Here is a 20,999-nt window from a genome sequence, read left to right on the forward strand (position 1 = left end):
CCAACACACTGTTTACCTGCAGCTATCTTGATCTAGAGACTACGAGTTTATGAGTGGGCTATTTCGTGCCAGCTGGCTTCAGTGCCTGGGAACATTGCCAGAAGTGCTGATCTCATTAGTATAGATATAGCCTTGGTCAAACCCACTGCAAGATAAAACACGCTAGCTTAAACTGTCTCCTCCTTGATTTAAGTTGATGCATGCTATCTTAAAATTCTACCATGACTAAGGACATACATATTGTCCAGTTCAGCAGCCAAGCTGATAAGCAGTGACTTATTACACTAACTTAATCACAATCATACGTCCACATCTACAATCACAAAAGTGCAGATTTCTGTAGATGTGACAGGGCCAAGAAGGTCTGGGAATCCTAACTCTTAAAGCTGTACCATCAGAAGTCTTCCTGTACATATAAGCACACTAATAAAACTGAATAATTCATTTGAGTGAAACAGATTGCATTGAAAATGCAGTTTTACCTATGGAATCTGCACCTAAACTAGAGCAATTCTGCTAGCAACTCTAATTATATATAATATGGCATTATTTAGTTACAGCCATACAGTCTTCCAGAACACATTTGCCTTAAGGAAAAAAGAAGAAAAAACCCTCCTCCTTTACTGAACCTTCAAACAAACTATAACTGTGCCCTATTAATTAGGCAAAGGTTTCAGAGCTCCTGCTGCATTATTTACTACACAGTATAATCTGTTACTCTGTTTAAATGCTTGATATATATCATTAATCTAAGACAGCATTAAAAATCTCTTTTCACCCTCCCCAAAACAGTCACTTCAACTGAAAAACTTTGGACAATTAGAGAAAATATCAGGAAAGAGTGAAATAGCTTCACTGCAATTCTTTAAAATTAAAGATATTTCTGTTTGCCTAGTTATTTTAATTTGTTTTAACACAACAGTCTCAAAGACAAGGGCTGAAAGCCTGGCTGTAATTTTATCCAAATAGTCTGTGAGCACTTAAGAAATATCATTCTACATCCTTTGAATATATTCTGAAATTTCATCCTCTTTTCCCCAGGAAATTCATATAATTTTATTTTCTACAAGTGTCATATTTACATAAAGTCACAGCCGCGCATTTCTTAATGACCTTGTAACAGTTAACTCTGCTCTCTACAATAAAGCCTGTTTACCTCAGCATAAGCTTCCATATCTTCTAAAAACTGACCCAAGAGTGTGGTAGAAAAAGTAAGATCAGCCACCCAAAAGGGCTCCAAGCTCTGTAACCATCCTGTATAAAAATACCAAGCCAAATAGAACAGATGAACAAGGTAACATTCCAAAATGAAAAATTTTTAATTCCATATTACTAAGGTAAGAAAAGGTCATCCACATGAAAATTTTATAATAAGCTTTTTTTAAAAAATTATCAATTGTATTTCTCTTTTTTGCCATTTTCACTTTAAGGTCAAGTCCTGTCCCATGACATCTATACATTAAAGAAAGAATCAAGAATTATGATACAGTAAGCATAATGACTTGCTGTGAGCTCCTCCAAGACAACTACTGTAGTGGTAGGAAGAAGTCTCGCAGTTTCCTAAATTCCAGTATCTTTACCACAGACATGTTTGAGAAGTACATTAAGAGGCAACTTAATTTTTCCACAACTTAATTTAAGAATTGAGAACTAGAAAAATTATTAAAAATTCCTGAAGAGTTGCACAAAGCAACTGACATTTAAGTGTAGCCTGCATAAAGCATCCTTTTCCCACATATAGGATAAAACAGCAAATGGAAGTTTACTAGGAACAAAATCTGTTACACAGCTAGAAATTCATTTTTGTTTCATGTCCACATCCATGTCAGTGTGACCAGACACAAGTAAGTAAACCTATGTCTTCTGCAGGCTAGAGTGGACTACATCAGTGACTCTTTGGCCAAACTTACCAGACACCTGTTGCGTCAATGAAGGCTTCTGAGTGTGATCTATATGCCACCCAACCAGTATGTCCACTGTGTCCTGAACAACAGTTTTGAAAAAAGGTTAATTACCCAATATGTTATACCAACATTTCTATGCAAGACAGAAAACAGAGGACAGATTAAGCTTACCCGAAAATTGGTGCTGAAAATGTGTGGGTAACATCGGGACACCAGAAGGATGCATTTGACACATTTGCACAATAACTCAGGTGTATCCACATTTTCTAGAATGGACTGCAGGCTGGTCATTACAAGCTAAAAGGTAAAGCAAAGCTACTAAACATTTCACTTCATTAAAACAACACATGAAAAAGTCGTAAGTTATTAAACACAAACTGCATTTATTAGCAAACTACTCTGATTCAGGTACTTTTCAATATTCGTTCTGCACGGAGACAAAAAGATAAAGAACATCACATACACCGCTTCAAAACAACCACTTCAATTAGGCTTCTGCTTGGGATATGGTAGACGCAGGTTCAAGGTTTGGAGGTGCCATTTTCTTAGATTTTAGTCAGTCACAGGACAACTAGCTGTCCTTAGCTCCTGTTTCTTCTGCTGAAGCTTTCTGGCTCCATAAAATAAATATTAAACTGGAGCACTGATCTTGAATATAGTAGTTTTACACCTAAAATAGACCTTAAAACCTGAACCAAGGGACCAGGTTTGTCAGCGCACATCCTCCCCGCTGTCTGATGCAACAGAAATTTAAGTAGAAATTGTAAATGGGAGGAGCACATCTAAGCAATCAAATGGCTGCTTTTTGTTTACCATTCCACTTGAGCTGTCTTTTCGGTTTCAACTTGATTCTTCATCTTGGATCTGCGATAAATACTAAAATGTTGCATCCAAATATATCAAGTCTTATGAACACACGACATTCTCTTCTAATGAAATCGGAATCATAAGAATTCTATTTGAACAGAAAGTTCCCTCCCAGTGGTACTTATACCTACACTCACCTATTACATCAACATAGCGTTACTTGTTGTTCATTCTAGTTAAAAAGTTGATTCAAGCATTGCACTACAGAAATTGTTTATGTTCCTGTTTTAACTTGTAGTCTTACCTGCATTACAGATGAAAAGGCTTTCTTTTCTCCTACAGTCTCTAGTGCTTTGTAGGTTGCACACAAATAAAGAAGTTTTACTTCATCTTTTGTGGATGAGCTGAATTTGCTAAAAATCCATTTAAAGATCTTCTCAGCCTCATAGCTCAGAGAAGCACAAAGAAGGCCAAGACAGCAAGCTCCTTCCTGTCTAAGTTCTTGAAGCAATTTGCTACTGTATTTGTGGGAAGAAAAAAGAAATGTAACATTTTAGAGGTGAGAGCAGAACAGGAGAAACCATACCAAATTAAAACATTTTCTAAAGAAGATAGGTACGTGCATGAACAAAGCTGTTCTCCTCCTACTTAATAGCAACAGCCACCATAAAGTTTAAATAAAAATTATGGATCCGAAATCCATTTTCTATGAAATAAATCAATTAAAAAGAATACCATATATGTTGCCAATTATCTACTTGGAACAAGCTATCCAAGGAAGAAGATTCATAACAGAGCTGACTTTGAAAACACTGATCTAAACACCAAGAAGCCTATACAGGCCCGAGTTCGCTCTACATATGCTCTGAATTAGCTATAGATGAACTAGATCTGGCTGTAAAAAAATTTAAGTTCAGTTTAAAAGCTACATAACCACGGCAGCACAACACTACACATAAGCTATTAAATCTAGTTGAGGCAAAACTTCATATCAACTATAGAAGCCGTATTTCTGCAGTAAAATCCCATGTCAAGTGTACTCTAGAGTCTAATAGTATTGTTGATAAGCTTAAGAAAGCCTTAACTCTTCCCCAGTTCTGTCCTGTTAGTATGATTTGTCACACCCATGAAAAAACAGTGAATGACAATTTCTTTCAGCACTTCCCCCTCTACTGCATTTCTATACTGAAATCCAAATTTAACGCTGTCACTATTTTTCTTCCTTAAAATTTTCAAACTGCCTAGTTTTTCCAAATTTCAGCTTACCTTTCATTGAGTACATCATGAATGGCAGTCAGGGTATTATCCAGTTGTTTAACCAGTACCTGTAACACAAGATACATAAAAGCCATAAACATAATACTGCCATAATAACTTCTGCAAACTAGATTCTGTTTACACCCACATTAAACACACCATTGCCAAATCTGCTTGCTAATAGAATGCTATTATGCTTTCCATGGCCACTGCAGACTATCATGAACTATATTAAGCAATACTGCAACATTATCCTACATGTTATATTTCATATTTAGTTACAGTAACCAGGAAAATACACTGGCAGCCTGATATCAAGTTTTGTTCTAAGTTTAGTTCTTGCTGATAACATTACATCACAAATGTAAGACTCATCATACAGCTTATCAATAACATCAAAGACTCAGTTTCCTATATTAATAATCAAGTGTATCAGCATTTAATTGAGCAGCTAATACAGTCTTGAGTATTAAAATTTCTCCTTAAGCAAGCCTGACTTTCAGAGAAATGGAGAGAAATCTTCCAGGGGCAAGACATTACTGATCAACTAGCACTTTCCAGTATATATAAGACCAGAAATATTTATTTGCCTAATATGCACTGAAATATATCAGTGAGTTGCAAAATAATATATTAGCTGTAACAGTATTACATGTAAGGTATCAACAAGAAGTTTTCCTGATGTGTTAATAAAAGGGTTTGTTCTTTCCTTTAGAAGATAATAATCTAACACAGTGGGCAGATGTTATTTCATATTTTTGTATTGTTGTTTAAATTTTGAGCATCATGACTCGGGGGGGGGGAGGGGGAAGATCTGCCTGCTTGGCCCCCTCAGAACTCATGCGGACATTTTAAGAACATGCCTGGCCTCAAAGAGTCTATAAAAAGAGAAAGACAACGTCTATACAGTTTAGAAGCTGGAACAAAATGCCAGTATGCACTGCTTAAATATTTTTACTAATTTATTTTGTTGAGTACATTTACATTACCACGCCAAGACAAGAACTCTGTTTAATTACATTTAATAGTATAAAATAGTGCAGGAATTACTGCTAGGTTATGTATTGTCCATTATAAAATTTTACATTTGACATTGTGGAGATCACTTGACAGCTCATCTTATTCTCATTAGCTAGTTGGGAGAAATTCAAGGGATTAGCTAGCTGGGAGAAATCCAGGGAACAGTTTCTCAGTGACTAACTATTAACATTCTGATCACTAGGGAGTACAAATTTTTTCACCACTGCTTTGCAGACATTAGGATGGCAAGTCCAATATATTCTAAGAAATACTGATAAACCTAGATAAAAGGTAGTTATAAGAAAACTGAAAAAAAAATGGGTTGAGAATAGAAGAAAGTAATTCCAAAGAAAACATGGAATAATTATGGAAAATATTTACTCAGCAAATGCCTGAATTAACAAGGATTTTGTTTCAAAGGAAGGCTGAATTATTAGCTACGCTTGCACATGGTCTGCTTGTGCCTAGATGTACAAAATGCAAGTCTTACCATGTTTAAGTGTCACAGCTTTGAAAAAGACCAGAAATACCACCAGATAGCAAGAGAATGAATCAACTTTTTATAAGCATGGACAGACACAGACATCCTAACTTTTCCAGATTAACCCATAATTGAAGTATCTCAGCACTGCCTGTAAATGAGTGTCAGTGTATTTAAACTGTCACTTCTTGCCCTTTAAATATTTGGAGAAGTCCTAAGCTCTCTCAAAAAGAAAGGGGGCAGGGGAGGGAAAAAGCATCTGACAAAAACCCTTTAATACTTCATTTCAAAATAAGCAATATTAAACACTCATGTATATCCACTCTAGGATAATTTTTTTCTGAATTCTTAGAAAACACTTGAGGACATTAAAGAGTTCAACACCTCGTTAAAAACCTAAAGACCTAATGAAGAAAAAGACTTATTATGTTGGCCTCACCATACCAGGGGAGAATTTACATTAAAAAATCCTAGAAAGCTTATGCACAATGATGAAGAGTCATGGGTTTTATTTTAAGTCTGAAAGACACAAAATACATTTTGACCTGCTGGAATGATATGTCCTAGTTTTTCTAAGGATACATATTATGGTTCTTAGACTCTTGATAACAATCAGGAATCTTTAAGGATTCTGTGTTTTCTTAAGTTCCCAATATCTATCTATATCTAATAAGATGATCATTAGAGGCAAGATAACCAATAAGCAGAAATCAGTACCAAGCACCTATATTCAAAAAAGATACTGCAGTTAATTTTTAATATGTTAAGACAAGAGTAATTTAAAGCTTGAAAATTTCAAAGACAGATGACAAAATAGGTAAACACATCAATTACTGAAGAATAAGTGTTGCAACTGTTCCATTTATATGATTCTCTTTTATGCACTTCTCTCTACATAAATATTGACAAATGTATTCAGGCTATCAAACTGTAAACCTGTAACATCAAGTCTCTGCAACTGATAGCTTCAAGTCTGTTCCCGTGTCCAACAGCAACCCAGTGGAAGCAAAACATTTTCTGTATTAGCACAATCTTTGTGAAACCTAAACTAGAAGTGCTGCATGCAATGGACAGTTTATCAAATTGATGCCGCCTTATTCCCAGAAATATTCTGTTTTACAGAAATACAATTATCTGGTAAAGATAAAACTGCAATTTCTTCTCCATCAGGCTTCAGCTTTTCAAATAAAAGACACTAAAGTGCTGTCAGACTTGCAACCTGAAATCTGGATGAACAGCCATTACGACAGCTAACTTAAAATCATCAGAAACATGCCTTGAACTCAGATTACCAAAAAGATGTCAAATTGAAGCAAAACCTCCTACTGATTCTACCAGTCTCTATCGCCATTACGAAACACATTCACTGCCACAGATGCTTCCTACTGAGCAAAGTTACTGAGAAAACATTACAGCAAAACGGCACTGTTTACATCTCTAACACTGTTTGAATTTACACTCTTCTTGTTGGCTTCTTATGGTACAAAGACTGACAAATAACGGTTTTGAGCAATTTTATTCCAGGGGAGGTTCAGAGTAAACTGCAATTTACTGTAAAATTAACTATAAAATTTTTCACTTGGATATAAACCACAGAAGCAATGAGGTATCTTAAGAATTTCTGCTCTTCCTCTCAGGAGAGCCCGTGGGCTTGCACCATGCAAATAACCATCTTCCCCAAAACAAGGCGCCATGTTTACTTCAGAGAATTTGACTCTCATTTCTTCCTCAGCCAACATATAGGAAGCTACTGAAGGAAATACTGGTATTTATGTGAGGACGACTCACAATTCAAATGTGGATAAGATGCTCTGGATAGGTTATAGGAAACTAAATGGCACTCTCCCTATAACTCAGTTTTTACACACATTTAGCTAGAAAGATGAGTTATTGTTAGACAATCCATTCACTGCAGACTGTATAAATATCTGCACATTTTTAATTTAAAATACAAAAACAGCTCTTAAACAAGACAACAGGATGTTTTACTTGCATTTTCTTCTATTTCCTTGTTGAAGGATATAGAGAATATTTCCAAGACCAGACAAGAAAAACAAATTGAATGCATACTTATCCTTATAGCTCATACATTCAGTAGTTTGCTTTAAGGCAACATGTCGTAGGTAATCAACCAGAAGAAAAAGTTTCCAGAATGTCAGAGAAAGACCAGACAACCCAGGAATATTTAATACTCTTTCCCTCATTGTGTATAAAAGATATTTCTCACAGACGTTTCTCAATATTTAGATCTTTGTAAAGACATGTTTTTAAAAAGACAAGTATTTCAGTACTATGGAACAGGAAATACTACTAACCAGTTTGTTTTCTGGTTGCTGAATGAATTCTTTCAATTGCTTTACAGTAGCCAGTCTTCGGTCTCTGTCGTCTTCCCGAGTAATCCTCCGAAGAAGATTTGACAGTCGAGACTCGTCAGAATAAGACAACGATCGCTCTGAAAAAGGCAATTGTTTTCTCTACAACATTTTCTCAATAATACATGCAATAGGCATTTGTGTACTGAGTAAGTCGTAATAGTACTTTGAGGAAAGAAAAGTGAAAAATACATCTTGATTTGTTTTAAAGCTAACATGGGGAAATTTAAATATAAAATCCAGTTTAGCTACCAAAATATTTCCTCTCCTCTGGTGGACAGAAAAAACACGGCCAGTCTCCTGTCTCTCAAACTGTTTTGTGTTTAGTTAGCAGATTTATCTCAATATTTACAAAGAATAAGGTAATTAACTAACTTTCAGAGCTGAAATATACCTTTATTACAGAAAAACTATACAACTACTTGACACACTTATAGCTTCGGTACTGAAATACCCCTACAGATACCTAAAACGTACTGTAGAATCTTAACAGTACCCAGGAAAACACACTTTCAGAACTAAGCAAAATTTGGATTTACTTCTAAACTAAGTCCTGGATTTAGTCCTCTTCAGTATAAATGGAACTAAAAATGTTTGGTGTGGTTAAATCAGTTTTCTGACTGAACATATAAACAAAATAGTTCAAAAAAAAATGTTTAAAGCAAACCCTTTGGAAAAATCAAGTTGCTTCTTTAAGTAAAGAACCAGATTATATCCCAAGTGACTACCAAGAAACATGATTCTCTCTCTCATTTTGGCATGAGAGAAAAGGTTATGGGTAGTCATCTTCAGATAGCTAGAAGAGTTATGCCTCTAAAAGGAAGAGGTATACAATTCCTCTGTTGAGGAACAGAACTTGTGCATAGGTACAGTGTACATTGATTTAAGTCTTTTTTCCCCTGCTGATTCATAATACAAGAGAACTAGTATCTTCGTAAGAAGACATTTCATATAAGTTGATCAAAATCACCATTGATATCAGCGAGAAAGGTCACAACTCAGTTTACTTGATCTAGACACCAGTTAGACCTTATTCTTCCTCAATACATATGACTGATATACTTCCCTCATTTGCAAAAAGAAAATAAGGTTTCTTTTCAAAAGACTAACATTAGATTTTTTCATGGTGATTAAATTAGAAGACTCATGGAACATGAAGATTTTATTAGTCACAGTGACTATTATGTGAACATTCAAGACTACTACAGCTGACTTCTTCCTGAGGTTGCACATCAGTCATTTTTAGGAGAATACTTTTTCTGTATTATAGTCATGAAGAATATTCTCAACCTTACTGCCATGTCTTTATTTCTTGATTATTTTTTTTTTAAAGTATGAATAAAATAGGCTTCGATAATCTGTTTCTTGCCAGGCATCAGTTTAAGCAATAAATTTTGAAGACACCTGACATCCTGAAAGATTAGATGGCTTAGCAAACAGTAAAATGTCAAGAAGGGCTGAAGGATCAAATACATATTTTGTTCATAGCTAGAATATCTGCATAAGACATTAAATCTGTTGAGATGTTATCCAACAGGTATGAAGAATCCTTCTTTTAGGATGCTCCTGATTTTACAGGAAACTTAAGTATATAGATACCTATTTAGGAAGAATTTTCTTTTTCTTTACTTTGTCTGGGAACCACAGCCTTCTGTAGTGGGGGAGAAAAGCCACATATCTAGCAACAAACATGCAAGGAATCACAATCTATGAAAGCACCTTCTGAGGTAGTATCTGAAGTCTTTCTGAGTGATGTTGCCAGTCTAAGAACTACAACTCCCGCTAGATCACCTGCATCTGAGGATCTCCTTTTATCTCCACCTGCTGGACCTGGCTTGCCCACCAACAGTCAACACAAAGCTGAACTCCAGGGTTGGAAAAAGGGACCTAGTGCAGTGACTCATCTAGGAAAAAAATTCTGATCAGTCCTGGAGAAGGAAGAAAAGGTTTAGGAAGGATGCAGTCTGCCTTGTGGGATACTTTGTCTATCATTTTCTTTAAAACCTGGGCAGCAGCAGCAGCAGGTCACCAGACCTTCAGAGAAAAAAAAATTTTTTTTTGAAAGTTCAGATGGAATAGTTAGGAGTCAAAACATATGCAGACAAGAATGGAAGTTCTTTTAAGCCTTGTTTATGATGGAAATTAATAGATTACAGTACATAGATAAAGAGTGCAACAGCTATTCCTAAATAATTTCAAGCATCGACTCTCTTCTGCTAGGAAAGTATTGTGCTACATTACTGAATGTACCTCAAAAGTTTAGCTTAAACTGAATCTACACATGCTTCTTTCACTTTTAGACTGCCTACATATGAAGACACTCAAAACAGCAGTATGAATCGACTCCTGAATTATTCAGTGCATTGGTGGTCCCTTAATACAATCCTTTCCAAGGTAACAGATGAGCCTCATGAGAAAGAAAAGTTTATTCTACAATATGCCCTCCAGCTACACACAACCACAGACACACCTGGACCAGAAAGGCACAGTACATGTCACCTGCCTTTTCTGTCACACCTAGTTTGTGCTGATCCCTGCCACACAGCAAGCATGTGGGAAACTACAACCAGCATCAGCTGCGTCAGGTCACTAGAGACTGCTCTTGAAGGACAAAACAGGATGAAGTGGTTTGGAAAATACTGCCTTACTAAATTATATGTGTGTGTGTATATATAGATAGATAGATAGATTCTAGATCTTTGTAAAGTAACTCTTTTCCCTAGAAAGGGCTGGCTGGCTCTTCAGTTTTAGAGGAAAATTCAACAGAAACGAAGTCCCAAATTAGTTAAACCTTCATCCTCTGATTCTCTAGTGCCCTGTCTTCTCTGCATTTATCACTTTGTTTGTAATCTCTTCATGGAAGACACTGATTTATTTTGAAAATATAGTTGTGCTGTCCTATAGATGGAAAAATCCTAAAAACAGACCTGTATAAACAAAACCACCACCACCAAGGTTACTGGTATGAGAGACATTTCACTGCTGCTGGAACAAGACATAATGTTCAAAATTATCTACTAAAAGCTCTGCTTTTATTCCATTTAATAACTGAGAAACATTACACCCTGAGACAGAAAATGTTGTCTGTTGAGCCATAATCATAACCTAAAATAAACCAAGGAATAAAATAACCAATATGACTGAAATATGTTAATCAAAGCACTCGTTAAAGAATAGCTGTACAAGACTTTCTGGTGTGTGTGTGGGGGGGGGGAAAATCAGCAAATTCTCAGCCACATACCACAGAAGACTACTATTTAAAAAAAAGCTAAGAGCACACATTCATACCATGACAAACTCAAGCAAATATAAAAAATTAAAAAAATGATACTTGCTGTGACATAACCCTATTTTAAAGAAACTATCAAAAAACAAAAATGATTTGCTGAAACCTACAACAATCATGAAGATTCCCCAGTTAACAAGGAGACTCAAACTCTGGCATCTAGAGAAAAAAATGCATACAAGAAGCATACAAGTCGGAGGTAGCTACTTCAGTCATTCGGGACAGTTTTAACATTGTAAAGATTCATTAAAGAGGTCTAGGAAGACACGGTGAATTTTCTGCCAATAAATAAATTTCTGCCAGTAAATTTCTTCACAATTGCACTACTATAAGTATTATTTACACAGAGTTCTCTATTAGACAACTATCTATTTCCTCTACATAGACATGATTTAAGGCACTAAAAGGCAGAATGGTTTTGAAATTAAGACACCAGAATGGGATTTCAAGGTCCGAGTTTAACCCATTCCAAAGATCAGGCTTTCATATCAATCATGTCACTAGGTACTTGCACCTCAGTGCCTCTACCTGCAAAGCACATTGAATACTCTTTCCTTTCACTTTTTGTTTCATCTAAAATGTAAGCTCTCTGAGGGGAAAGGACTATGTCTCCATATGCTGGTATAAAGTAGCAACCATTTTTGTTGGTGGCTCAACTACCTACCACTTACATTAAGTGATGCAGTGACAATGCTTAGTCATAACAAAAGTTTCTATTTTCATTCAAGTGTCCTTGGACCAACTTTTCTTTTTTTAAACCATGATATAAACCCAAGTAGTGTGAATAGTGAAGCCTTGTTTCCAACAAACCTGTGTCCAGCATTTTTATGCCCTCTCATAACTCCAGATTTCCTATCACTGTATCTCCCAAGTCCTTGCCCCATTCTTACAGTGCCTCCAGTTCCTCCCTGGCCTCTAATGCTCAGCTGAGCAAGAGGCACAAACGGTGGCTGGTTCAGGAATATGCAGCTGCTGACTAATTAGCTGGTATGATCCAATGACTAGTTCACTTGTTCACTAGTTCACCGCAGGTCAGTTACAACACACAATGGTTGAGCTCACACAACAGTTTTTTCCCCACACTAGGGGTTCAAATTTGCAAGTTTTTACTCAGGTACCAATTTTCAACAAGTTTAAGAGCTTATCCTCTTTCTTGGAGCTCTTAATCTCTTTGCCAAATTTGGCTAAATTGAATAAGGGTTCAAAAGCTATTAATAGGAAATCAAAAGAGTGATAGCACAAGCATTAGAGTTGAGAGATCTGCCTAGATTATGGAGGAAATCTCAAAGGGAAACAGTAAATATATCTTTGTTTTAGCCCTAATGAGATCCTGCCCCCTCCCTTTATAAAACACAAAGTAAATTATCCAATTACAGAATTATTTTTATATTCTTACTTTGTTTCTTTTAGAAACAGGCTTCTAAAGATGACAGTTTCCATCAATGTCAACCAACCACATACTACACAAGAAAAAGCTGTATAGACTGCCTATTCATAAGGAACTTCTTGTCATATTCTGAACACGAGAGAGGTTGTGAAGAAAAGAGATCCCTTTTCCTGAAAATCTACGGCATTCTTACCCTGTGATTTCCTCATGTCTTTTGTGGCTAAAGCACGATTCCCATGCGGAACACTGGTAAAATCAGGATTGGTCACATTGTTAACTCTCAGCTCTTGCCCCAACGACTTCCGACCATAAGTATTTTCCCCAGATCCTCCATTGACACTGTAGCCACCTGTAGAAAAAGCAATATGACATTAAACCAGGCTGTCAGACCATCTATTCAGCAGGGTAGTATGTTACTAGTTATTTAATTCATATTCAAATCAACATTCCTATCCTCTATCATCACCTTTAGTCTGATTTTTTACCTTCACAAGCAAAAATTTTTTGCTATGTCCTTTAAGCTTCCAGGTCACATGCTCAGAATCCAGTCTTTTTTTGACCAGTTTATAAAATAACTATTACCATATAGTTTAACATGGATTTTCTTGTATTTTGAAGTTATTACTTTTGTTCTTGTATTTTAAAAGACCCTTTGCATCGACCTGTTAGCAAACATGGCTAGAGGCATTCACCTATTTGCTCCTTGACAATCCATATAGAATTTTAACTTTTTGTTATAAAACCATCCCCAGGGTCAACAAAATGGCCAAAAAGTGAGAAAGCTTTGCAAAAGCCACAGATTTACACGCAAGTACAAAAGCTTCAAGTAGATCGCAATTCACAAATTGAACAACTCTTCCTAAACATGCAACAGCAAGTATTTTCACACATTGACATTAGCTTAAATGAATTAAATGCAATCCTAAATTCTCCAACTCAAAGTACACCTGGTACATCTTTGGTAGCAACACAAAACAGAAATAAAAGTGTCATTTTGAGTAACTGGATTATTTTTAGTCCTAGATGCAAAAGAATTTACATAATCAAATAATGAAACCAAGGTTCTTTCCAGTCTGCCACATCACTTTGAGGGATAACCTCTTCCCATCTGCAATAAATACTGTGGAGAAATGAAACTGTCCACCAAGCCTGAACAATACTTCACTCAATGTATTAGAGCTCACTTTTGAGCCAGCTGTGCAAACAGCTTTCTAAAGTGCCTTCCCTGCTTGAGATAGGGAAGAATCAACTAAGAAAATTAAACGTAGAACAACAAAAGATATACAAGACTTCTTTCAGCAAAGTTATTTCCACAATTCCACCTGCATCAGGTCCAAACATCAAGGTGAGTCTGAACCTTAGTGGATGAAAAGAATGTCATCTTGATGACAAAGCTTTTGATAAAAGAATGGATCTGTGAACTACAAGTAGAAGTTTGTGCATTCCTATGCACGTAAGGCTCCCCTACCATTACAACTGAGACTTTGCAGTGTTCTGTAATTAAACAGTTACAGTAAAGATAATTTGTGTACATTTTGATTTACAACATTAAACTCTTTGTAAGAAACTAGTATGTATGCCACCTTAAGGTTATTTTGTCATAACAAAGTAACACTCTCCTATGAAGAAAATTACTTCTAATAGCGATAATTATATTTATGAGTACAGAGAAGTATATCACTAAAACACAGAGCAACAAAGAAATGTAATTTCACTGAAGATGTCAGACAATCATACATTCAGACCACAAACATCAACTATCAAAAATATCCATGCTGCCATATACAATTAGAGTTCTTAAGCATATTTTATATATTCCCTTCAGCACTCAAGAAACCCCAGCTGGTTTTGCTCATTTGTAAGAGCATGTGGTACTTTCTACAGCATATTTAAAAAACAGCAGGGCAATCAGGTATTTAGGCATAAAGGCTGTAAATATTACATTATAACTCTCCTTATAGACAGTTAGCTGCTGGTCTGAAAAATTTTTGAAAACTCTAGTCAATTTATGCAAATTCTAGTCAGTCTAGTGAAGCGTTAAATCTGATACCCAGAAGAATGCAATCAGCTATGTCACTAGGTATTAATTTTAGCATAAATATACAGATGATATGACATATGAATATTAGTGTAGTATCTTTCCCACAACGAGGACTCTGAGTACATCATGAAGTTACAGACCAAAGGGGGTGATAAAGGAAGGGAGAACATATCACTTATAAATAAAAATCCAGAAAGCTTTTATTTAGTTTTAAAAACTTCAGTTTGCAAACTCATGTCTTGTTTCATAAAGTAAAGGAGAGAAGGTTAAAGGGAAGGATCTAATTCCAGTCTTCCACTACCTACAGCAGGAGTGATAAAGACGACAGAGTCAGACTTGTCTCAAAGGTGCAGAGCAAAAGGACAAGAGTCAACAGTCATGAGCTGCAACAAGAGAGACTCCAATTGGATAGAAGCAAACAGTTCTTTACCATGAGAGTGGTAAAGCACTGAACGAGCTGCTAAGGGAGCCTGTGGAACAGTCCATCCTTGGAGATTTTTGAAACTGAGCTGGACAAGGCCTCAGCAATCCTATTCAGTTTGGAAGTTAGTCCTGCTTTAGACAGGGCTTTGGACCAAAGACCTCAAGAAGTCCCCTCCAATCTACATTACGCTACGACTCTACAATTCTTTGAAGCATCTGCAGCCTTTAATCCAGACATACTTGGTAGTGCCATTCATATTTTGCAGAATACTCAACAAAATCTGTAATAGAGATATTTTTAAATACTGGTGCAGAGGTCAGGGCATCAAATTGAAACCTACCAAACATGCATTTTTCATCATCATGAAACAGAAATAAATTTTAATGGAGAAGCAAATATAAAAGTACATGTTTTTAAAGTGCCCTTAGACCAGAAATTTTCAAGGGATGACCAACTGAAGAGACTGAGTTGGTCATTTCCATCCTACCAAGTTTTGTTAAGAAAAAAAAATATTTTTCAGAACTAGAAAAAAAACCATGCATTTTCTTTGCTTGTAACTTTTACATATCAAAGGAATATTGTTCTTCATCAGATATGGGGCAACTTCTAGAAATGAAGAAATTACAAGTCATTTTTATTCTCAGCACCAAACAAAAAAGAAAAATCTTTTTAAGAATTCCAGGTACTTACAATGGTTATACATCATAAAAAAGCCACAAGTTCTTAAAATGAAAGCCCCAAGCTGGTATACTCACCAACACATTAATTCAAAAATCTTAGTAAACAAGGAAGCCATTCTGCATCTCTAAGCTTACAAATTTCTACACAAATAAAAGTGAACTAGAAATATAAGGAATCCAGTTTTATAAAACAGAATATCCTAATCATCTCTTTTCAAGTCACAACTGAACAAAATAGCTGAGTTAAAGAAAAGTGTTGAGCTAGCAGAGACATGTTCTGAAAAATACAGTATGGGGGGGGAGGAGGGGGGGTTAGGTGCATTTTTCTTTTCAAATGACAGTTTCCCAGCAACTTCACAAAACGCTACCTTACTGTATTTGTCTGAATAAGTTCCAAATATATTATTTAAATACTAGCCCACTCTGAAGCATTTAAGAATAATATAATATGTCAGTGTGTAAGAAAAACTAAAACTCAATGTTAGCAGTCACACTGCTTTTTAAGAAGTTTCTCTTTCAAAGGTAACCAACTCATAAGGTTTTCAAGTTACTCAGATAAACAAATACCTATTTCACTTTCCTTTCTCCTACTAACAGTATGTACCAGTTATAAAAAATAAATTTGCATGGGTACACTCATCCATAACTTCTCCTAAGATGAAGCGTGAAGCTGTTTACAGAAAGTTACAGGGCAGAGAAGTAGGGGGAATGCAAGTGTTTCAGGTTCAAGAATAAAAACTTCCATACTAATATTACTGTGGAATTTTGAGTTCTCTGGTCCGGCATGTCTGAAGAAAATTTGCATAGTCAAGAAAAGTGATTTTGCAATGAAAAGACCCTCCTATTTCTTAACTATATTTAGCAATTCAAAAAAAGAGAATACAGATTTCTCTTTCACACAGGTCCAAGACATACTAATTAAAATTCACAGCTGTTTTCTTGAGAAAGTATTTAATGCATTTTCATAAAAAAATCAGAAAAAACTATATGAACCATCTTCATAATACTTCAAAATATATACATCTCACAAATCTATATGAAGTCAGATTGAGGGAGAGAAAATAGAAACTCCCATTTAAGACAAAAGAGAGATTAAATTACCAAACTAAGATTCCAGTTTGCTGTTAAAATCACTAGAGCTGCAATAGATAATCTATAGGACTAGTGGTCCATTTAATCAGGCAGTCTATTTCCAACACTAGAAGCATTAGATACTACGCAGGAAGAAATTACAGCTTGAAGACCAGACACATCCAGAATACTATTCTTCAGTAAAAGTTGTTTATGCATTAAGTCTCCACTTGCATTCTTCCTGCTAATGCAACACCGTATCTTCCTCACTACCCATAACAATTTTTCTTTGATCCCTGATAAATCTCTCAACTCAGTGATACTGTGGCACAAGTTCTAACAACCCATTGCATTTTTGCAAAATAAATTAATAAATAAAACAAAATTCCTCTCAACCATTTCAAGTTTACTGCCTTTCTCTGAATGTCCCCTCATAATTTACACATGAAACAGCAATCTGTATACCTTTTTCTTCATTCTGTATGTCAGTGTGGACTCTGATATCATCGTGTCTTTGTCGAGACACCACAGCTGAATTTGAGGGTTGTAATCCATAGGAGGCAGAACTGCCCCGATCTCTGGATGAAGAGTATTTTAAATTGTCCTGGTCAGCTGATGCACTGTCAGTTCTATAAAAAGAAAAATATTTTTTATGTAGGGGTATAACAGGAGTGGGATTCACATTCACTTACAAATGCAACATATTTCAATGACAGTCCCAAATGTATTTTCCTTTGTTAAAAGTTGTATGTCTAAACTACTTTTAAAAAAAAATGACCTTAAATTCATGTTGGGATTAGAATGATCCATTATTACAACAGCATGCAGAGGAAATGCATTCTAGTGTGTCAGCGCCTTGTCTTAAAAAAAAAAGTTCTCAAGTATATTTTCAGTGAGATGCCTATCTAAGATTTAAGGGAAAATTACTTCCAAAAAAGGAAAAATAAAATACAGTTTTACAGCTAGGGGATAACAGTGTCTACCATGAGTGAAAGCCATTACTGATCCATACATCAACATTTACATATTATGTTACAGGCCTTATTGACCAATGTAAGACCACTTATTAAATGGAAGAGTTACAATCATGTAACTGATAATCAATACAGGAATCACTAAGTTTTTGCAAAATAAAAAAAAGCAAAACAAGAAAACAGGCTTTACTATGGAAAAGCTGGAATGTAAATTAATAGCTATTATCATATCGGGTAAAAGATGTTTGAAGCTAAAAGTGATTTTTCAGAAAAAAAATTTGTTGCATTAAGTTTAAACAACTATCACATCAGAAATTTGCTTTATATCCCAGAATAAAATTTTAAGGAAAAAAGTGAAAATTATGAAGACAACTGTTCTCATTGGACACTATGAATGATTTCATTTTCAAAAATACAGTAAGTTTTTATATACTAAACTTCAGTGTGCATGAGTCCAGAATCTAAATTCAACCACTTTCAATGCATTCTTATGAGTAACATTGGAGATTTTACAGTAAAAAACAATAAAAGAAATGGCACAGTTTTGTACCACTCAAGTATATCTGGAATCACGCTACTGAAGTTATTTACAGAGGATTTTTTTTTTAAGCAAACTCTAAAGATTTACTGTTTTTATTTTGAGCTTTGTATAGCTCATTTGATTACTTAACAAAAAGCAGGACAGATCATTCCTTTGCATTCATGTAAATTAACTACAATTTGTGGAAGGAATAAACACCACAAATTCTTGGGAAAAGTCTTTTTTTTTTTTTTAAACCACAGTTAGAACCAGTAGACAAATTCAGGAAAAAGTAGTTAAATACATTTCAAGGCCAAAAGGAAAAACGAAGTCAGCTAAAAAATTTTAAAAGACAGATGTTACTTAGACCATGTCAAAGGTCTCTTATTTTCAAAAATCAGCTCTTCCTCAGTAAAATGGAAAGAGTAGTACCATGAGCATCCATACTTGCAAAGATGACTTCAATTAAAAAAAATACAATAAAAAAAGCCCCACATACTTCAGTCTCCTGAGATGTTAAGATAATGTATTATCGATTTGGAATAGGGTTAGAAAGAAAAGAATTTACTTTTGCCCTGTCCCCTGAAGCATCAAGTTTAGATTCTAGCTAATGTTTCCACAGTGAAAAGTTGACAGTAGGCTTGTGTGGTAGCTATTTTTCTGTTTTGCTCTGTAATCAAATTCATCTTTAAATATACACAGTAAGACTGTTTTCTTCAGTGTCCACCGTGGCATCACATTACTGTTTTATCAAGCACTTGCTTGTATTATTTTATAAAATAAGCTATCCTAATCTTGATTCAATAGGCAAAGCCTTAGTGTAAGTCTTTGCTTATGACAGTCAAGTAGGACTGCAGAGATGCTTATAAAATTGCACCTTCATCATTCACATAAGTTATGCTGAATGACAAAAAAGATTCTGCATCGTTTCTCCAAGCAGTATGAGCTTTAAATGTGCCTGTACCACATCCAAATTCTCCAGGTAGTTACAGAGCCCCTGGTTTTAATCCCTGCCCAGAAAGCTGTAGAGACCTCCAGCTCACTCTGAGGAACAGCAGAGTTTATCAAAGAGACCCTAGTTGTTTTAGCCTTTCAATGAAACAGGCCAACAGATTTTCAATGAGTAAATTTAAATACCAATGGGTTCTTAATACTGTACCTTCCCAAAGAGCATTGACCTTTTTAAGGTGATGTACTGTACACTACCATTTCCTATTGTCAAGCATTGTCTTTGAAATTCATTTCAGTTAGGCAAGTAGTAACTGATTAAACATGTTTTAAGAATGTTCTGTATATCCCAATCAACCAAAAAAAATATACATGTTCTCAACTAACCCTACTTCCTGTAGCACAGCCATTTAATATTTTGTAAAATTTTCCATTGTGGTAAAATGCATAAGCCTATTGGTAAAACACATAAACCTATTGTTTCTCTGCGAAGAGCTATCACTTAATTCCGTTTGTATCTGGGAACAGCTTTCTGCAAGCTAACCAGTTCAGAAGTTATCATGCGACAGATCGTCACTCAACTAAAAGTTGAACAAGATTTTATTAAAAATAACTGTTCTCCTTCTATGCACCAATTTAAGAGACAGTGGTTCACACTCAAGAAATTGTCCCCAATGCAATAAATGTGTGGTTCAGACAAACAGCAGTTTCCGATCTTTCTTCATGAGGCAGAGAAAAACCACTTCATGGAAAGACACTGGCTTCCAGAGACCTAGATTCTGTGACTCGATTGGCTTCTATAATCCATATTTGAAGAAAGAATTCAAACTGAAACAAGTGTGGAGTAAGAGTCATCCCAGAAGCGCAGCTCATCATCTCACAGTTGCGCTCACAGTGCATTTTTAGCTGTCCATTGAAGCACACCATTTGTCAGACGTGAAGGGAATTCAAAGAGTTGCGTGGTAGCCTCCCTCATCAGCACTCGGGGAGTTTGCAGGGTGGACTTATCCTGCACCAAGACCTGAGGATACTACACCACTACCCACCAGCCGAGTATGCCCTACCCTTAAGAGGAACCCAGATGCCTGGGATCACCTTAGGGCACTGCTGTGTAAACTCTTAACAGAACATAGCCTGCATACACAGGAGAAGACATTTAGTTTTTCAAATCTGTTTCTGAAAAATAACATTTTTCATAGCAGTAACACACACATGATTTTGAAATAGAAGCACGTAGAATTCAAAACCTGGCCACTCTCTGGACAAGTAGTTGCCAATCTCACAAATAATTATTTCCCCCCCCCGGCCCCCTTCAAGGTGCACTGCAGTCATTCCACCAGAGACCAAACACTGAATACAAAGAACCCTACTCCTGGCTATCTCAACTCGTGCCTGTATTTTAAGAGGGCACTTTTCCTGCTCACATGGTAGTATTTCCACTTCAATTACATTATGCCAAGCAGATGGTAGGTTATATGACAAACTAACACTTAGTGCCATCTTTCTAAAGTCTGTGTAATAGCAATTTTGTCAGTTACATACATTGACATTGTCACAAAAGTGAACATATACTGTGTGTAATAAAACCAACGTACAATGTTAGCAACAGATGAGTGTAAATACAAATACAAGTGTCATATTAGAAGATGAAGTTAGAATGAGAAATTGCAAAAATGAACACGACTAACTACGATCATTTTATAGGGTGGCAAATACATTTTGAAGTCACAGCATGAGACACTGTCAAAGTTATATTTCCACCTAAAAAGCTCATGGATGGAGACTAAGGAAAGTACCTTAAGAGCACAGATGATAGTTTTAGTCTGT

The 20,999-nt window shown here is 35.7% G+C and overlaps 1 protein-coding gene across 4 annotated transcripts in view; it reads right to left on the reverse strand.

Annotated features, from left to right (window-relative positions):
• The window catches only part of SMG1 (SMG1 nonsense mediated mRNA decay associated PI3K related kinase), a 71,480-nt gene that overhangs the window by 44,180 nt on the left and 6,301 nt on the right, over positions 1–20,999 (reverse strand). For 2 of the 4 annotated variants that reach the window (XM_067306493.1, XM_067306492.1), the window contains exons 2-9: positions 17,196–17,359; positions 12,708–12,863; positions 7,785–7,921; positions 3,978–4,036; positions 3,016–3,229; positions 2,076–2,201; positions 1,911–1,983; positions 1,157–1,254 (exon numbers count right to left, since the gene is read on the reverse strand). In XM_067306493.1, coding sequence (XP_067162594.1) covers positions 1,157–1,254; positions 1,911–1,983; positions 2,076–2,201; positions 3,016–3,229; positions 3,978–4,036; positions 7,785–7,921; positions 12,708–12,863; positions 17,196–17,359 — 1,027 coding nt within the window. Of the gene's footprint in view, positions 1–1,156; positions 1,255–1,910; positions 1,984–2,075; positions 2,202–3,015; positions 3,230–3,977; positions 4,037–7,784; positions 7,922–9,560; positions 9,582–12,707; positions 12,864–17,195; positions 17,360–20,999 lie in introns of those variants that run through there. The other 2 variants (XM_067306494.1, XM_067306495.1) reach the window with 2 other exon arrangements.

This window comes from Apteryx mantelli, chromosome 16 (assembly GCF_036417845.1).
Source record: "Apteryx mantelli isolate bAptMan1 chromosome 16, bAptMan1.hap1, whole genome shotgun sequence".
In the NCBI taxonomy this organism is placed as follows: Eukaryota; Metazoa; Chordata; class Aves; order Apterygiformes; family Apterygidae; genus Apteryx; species Apteryx mantelli.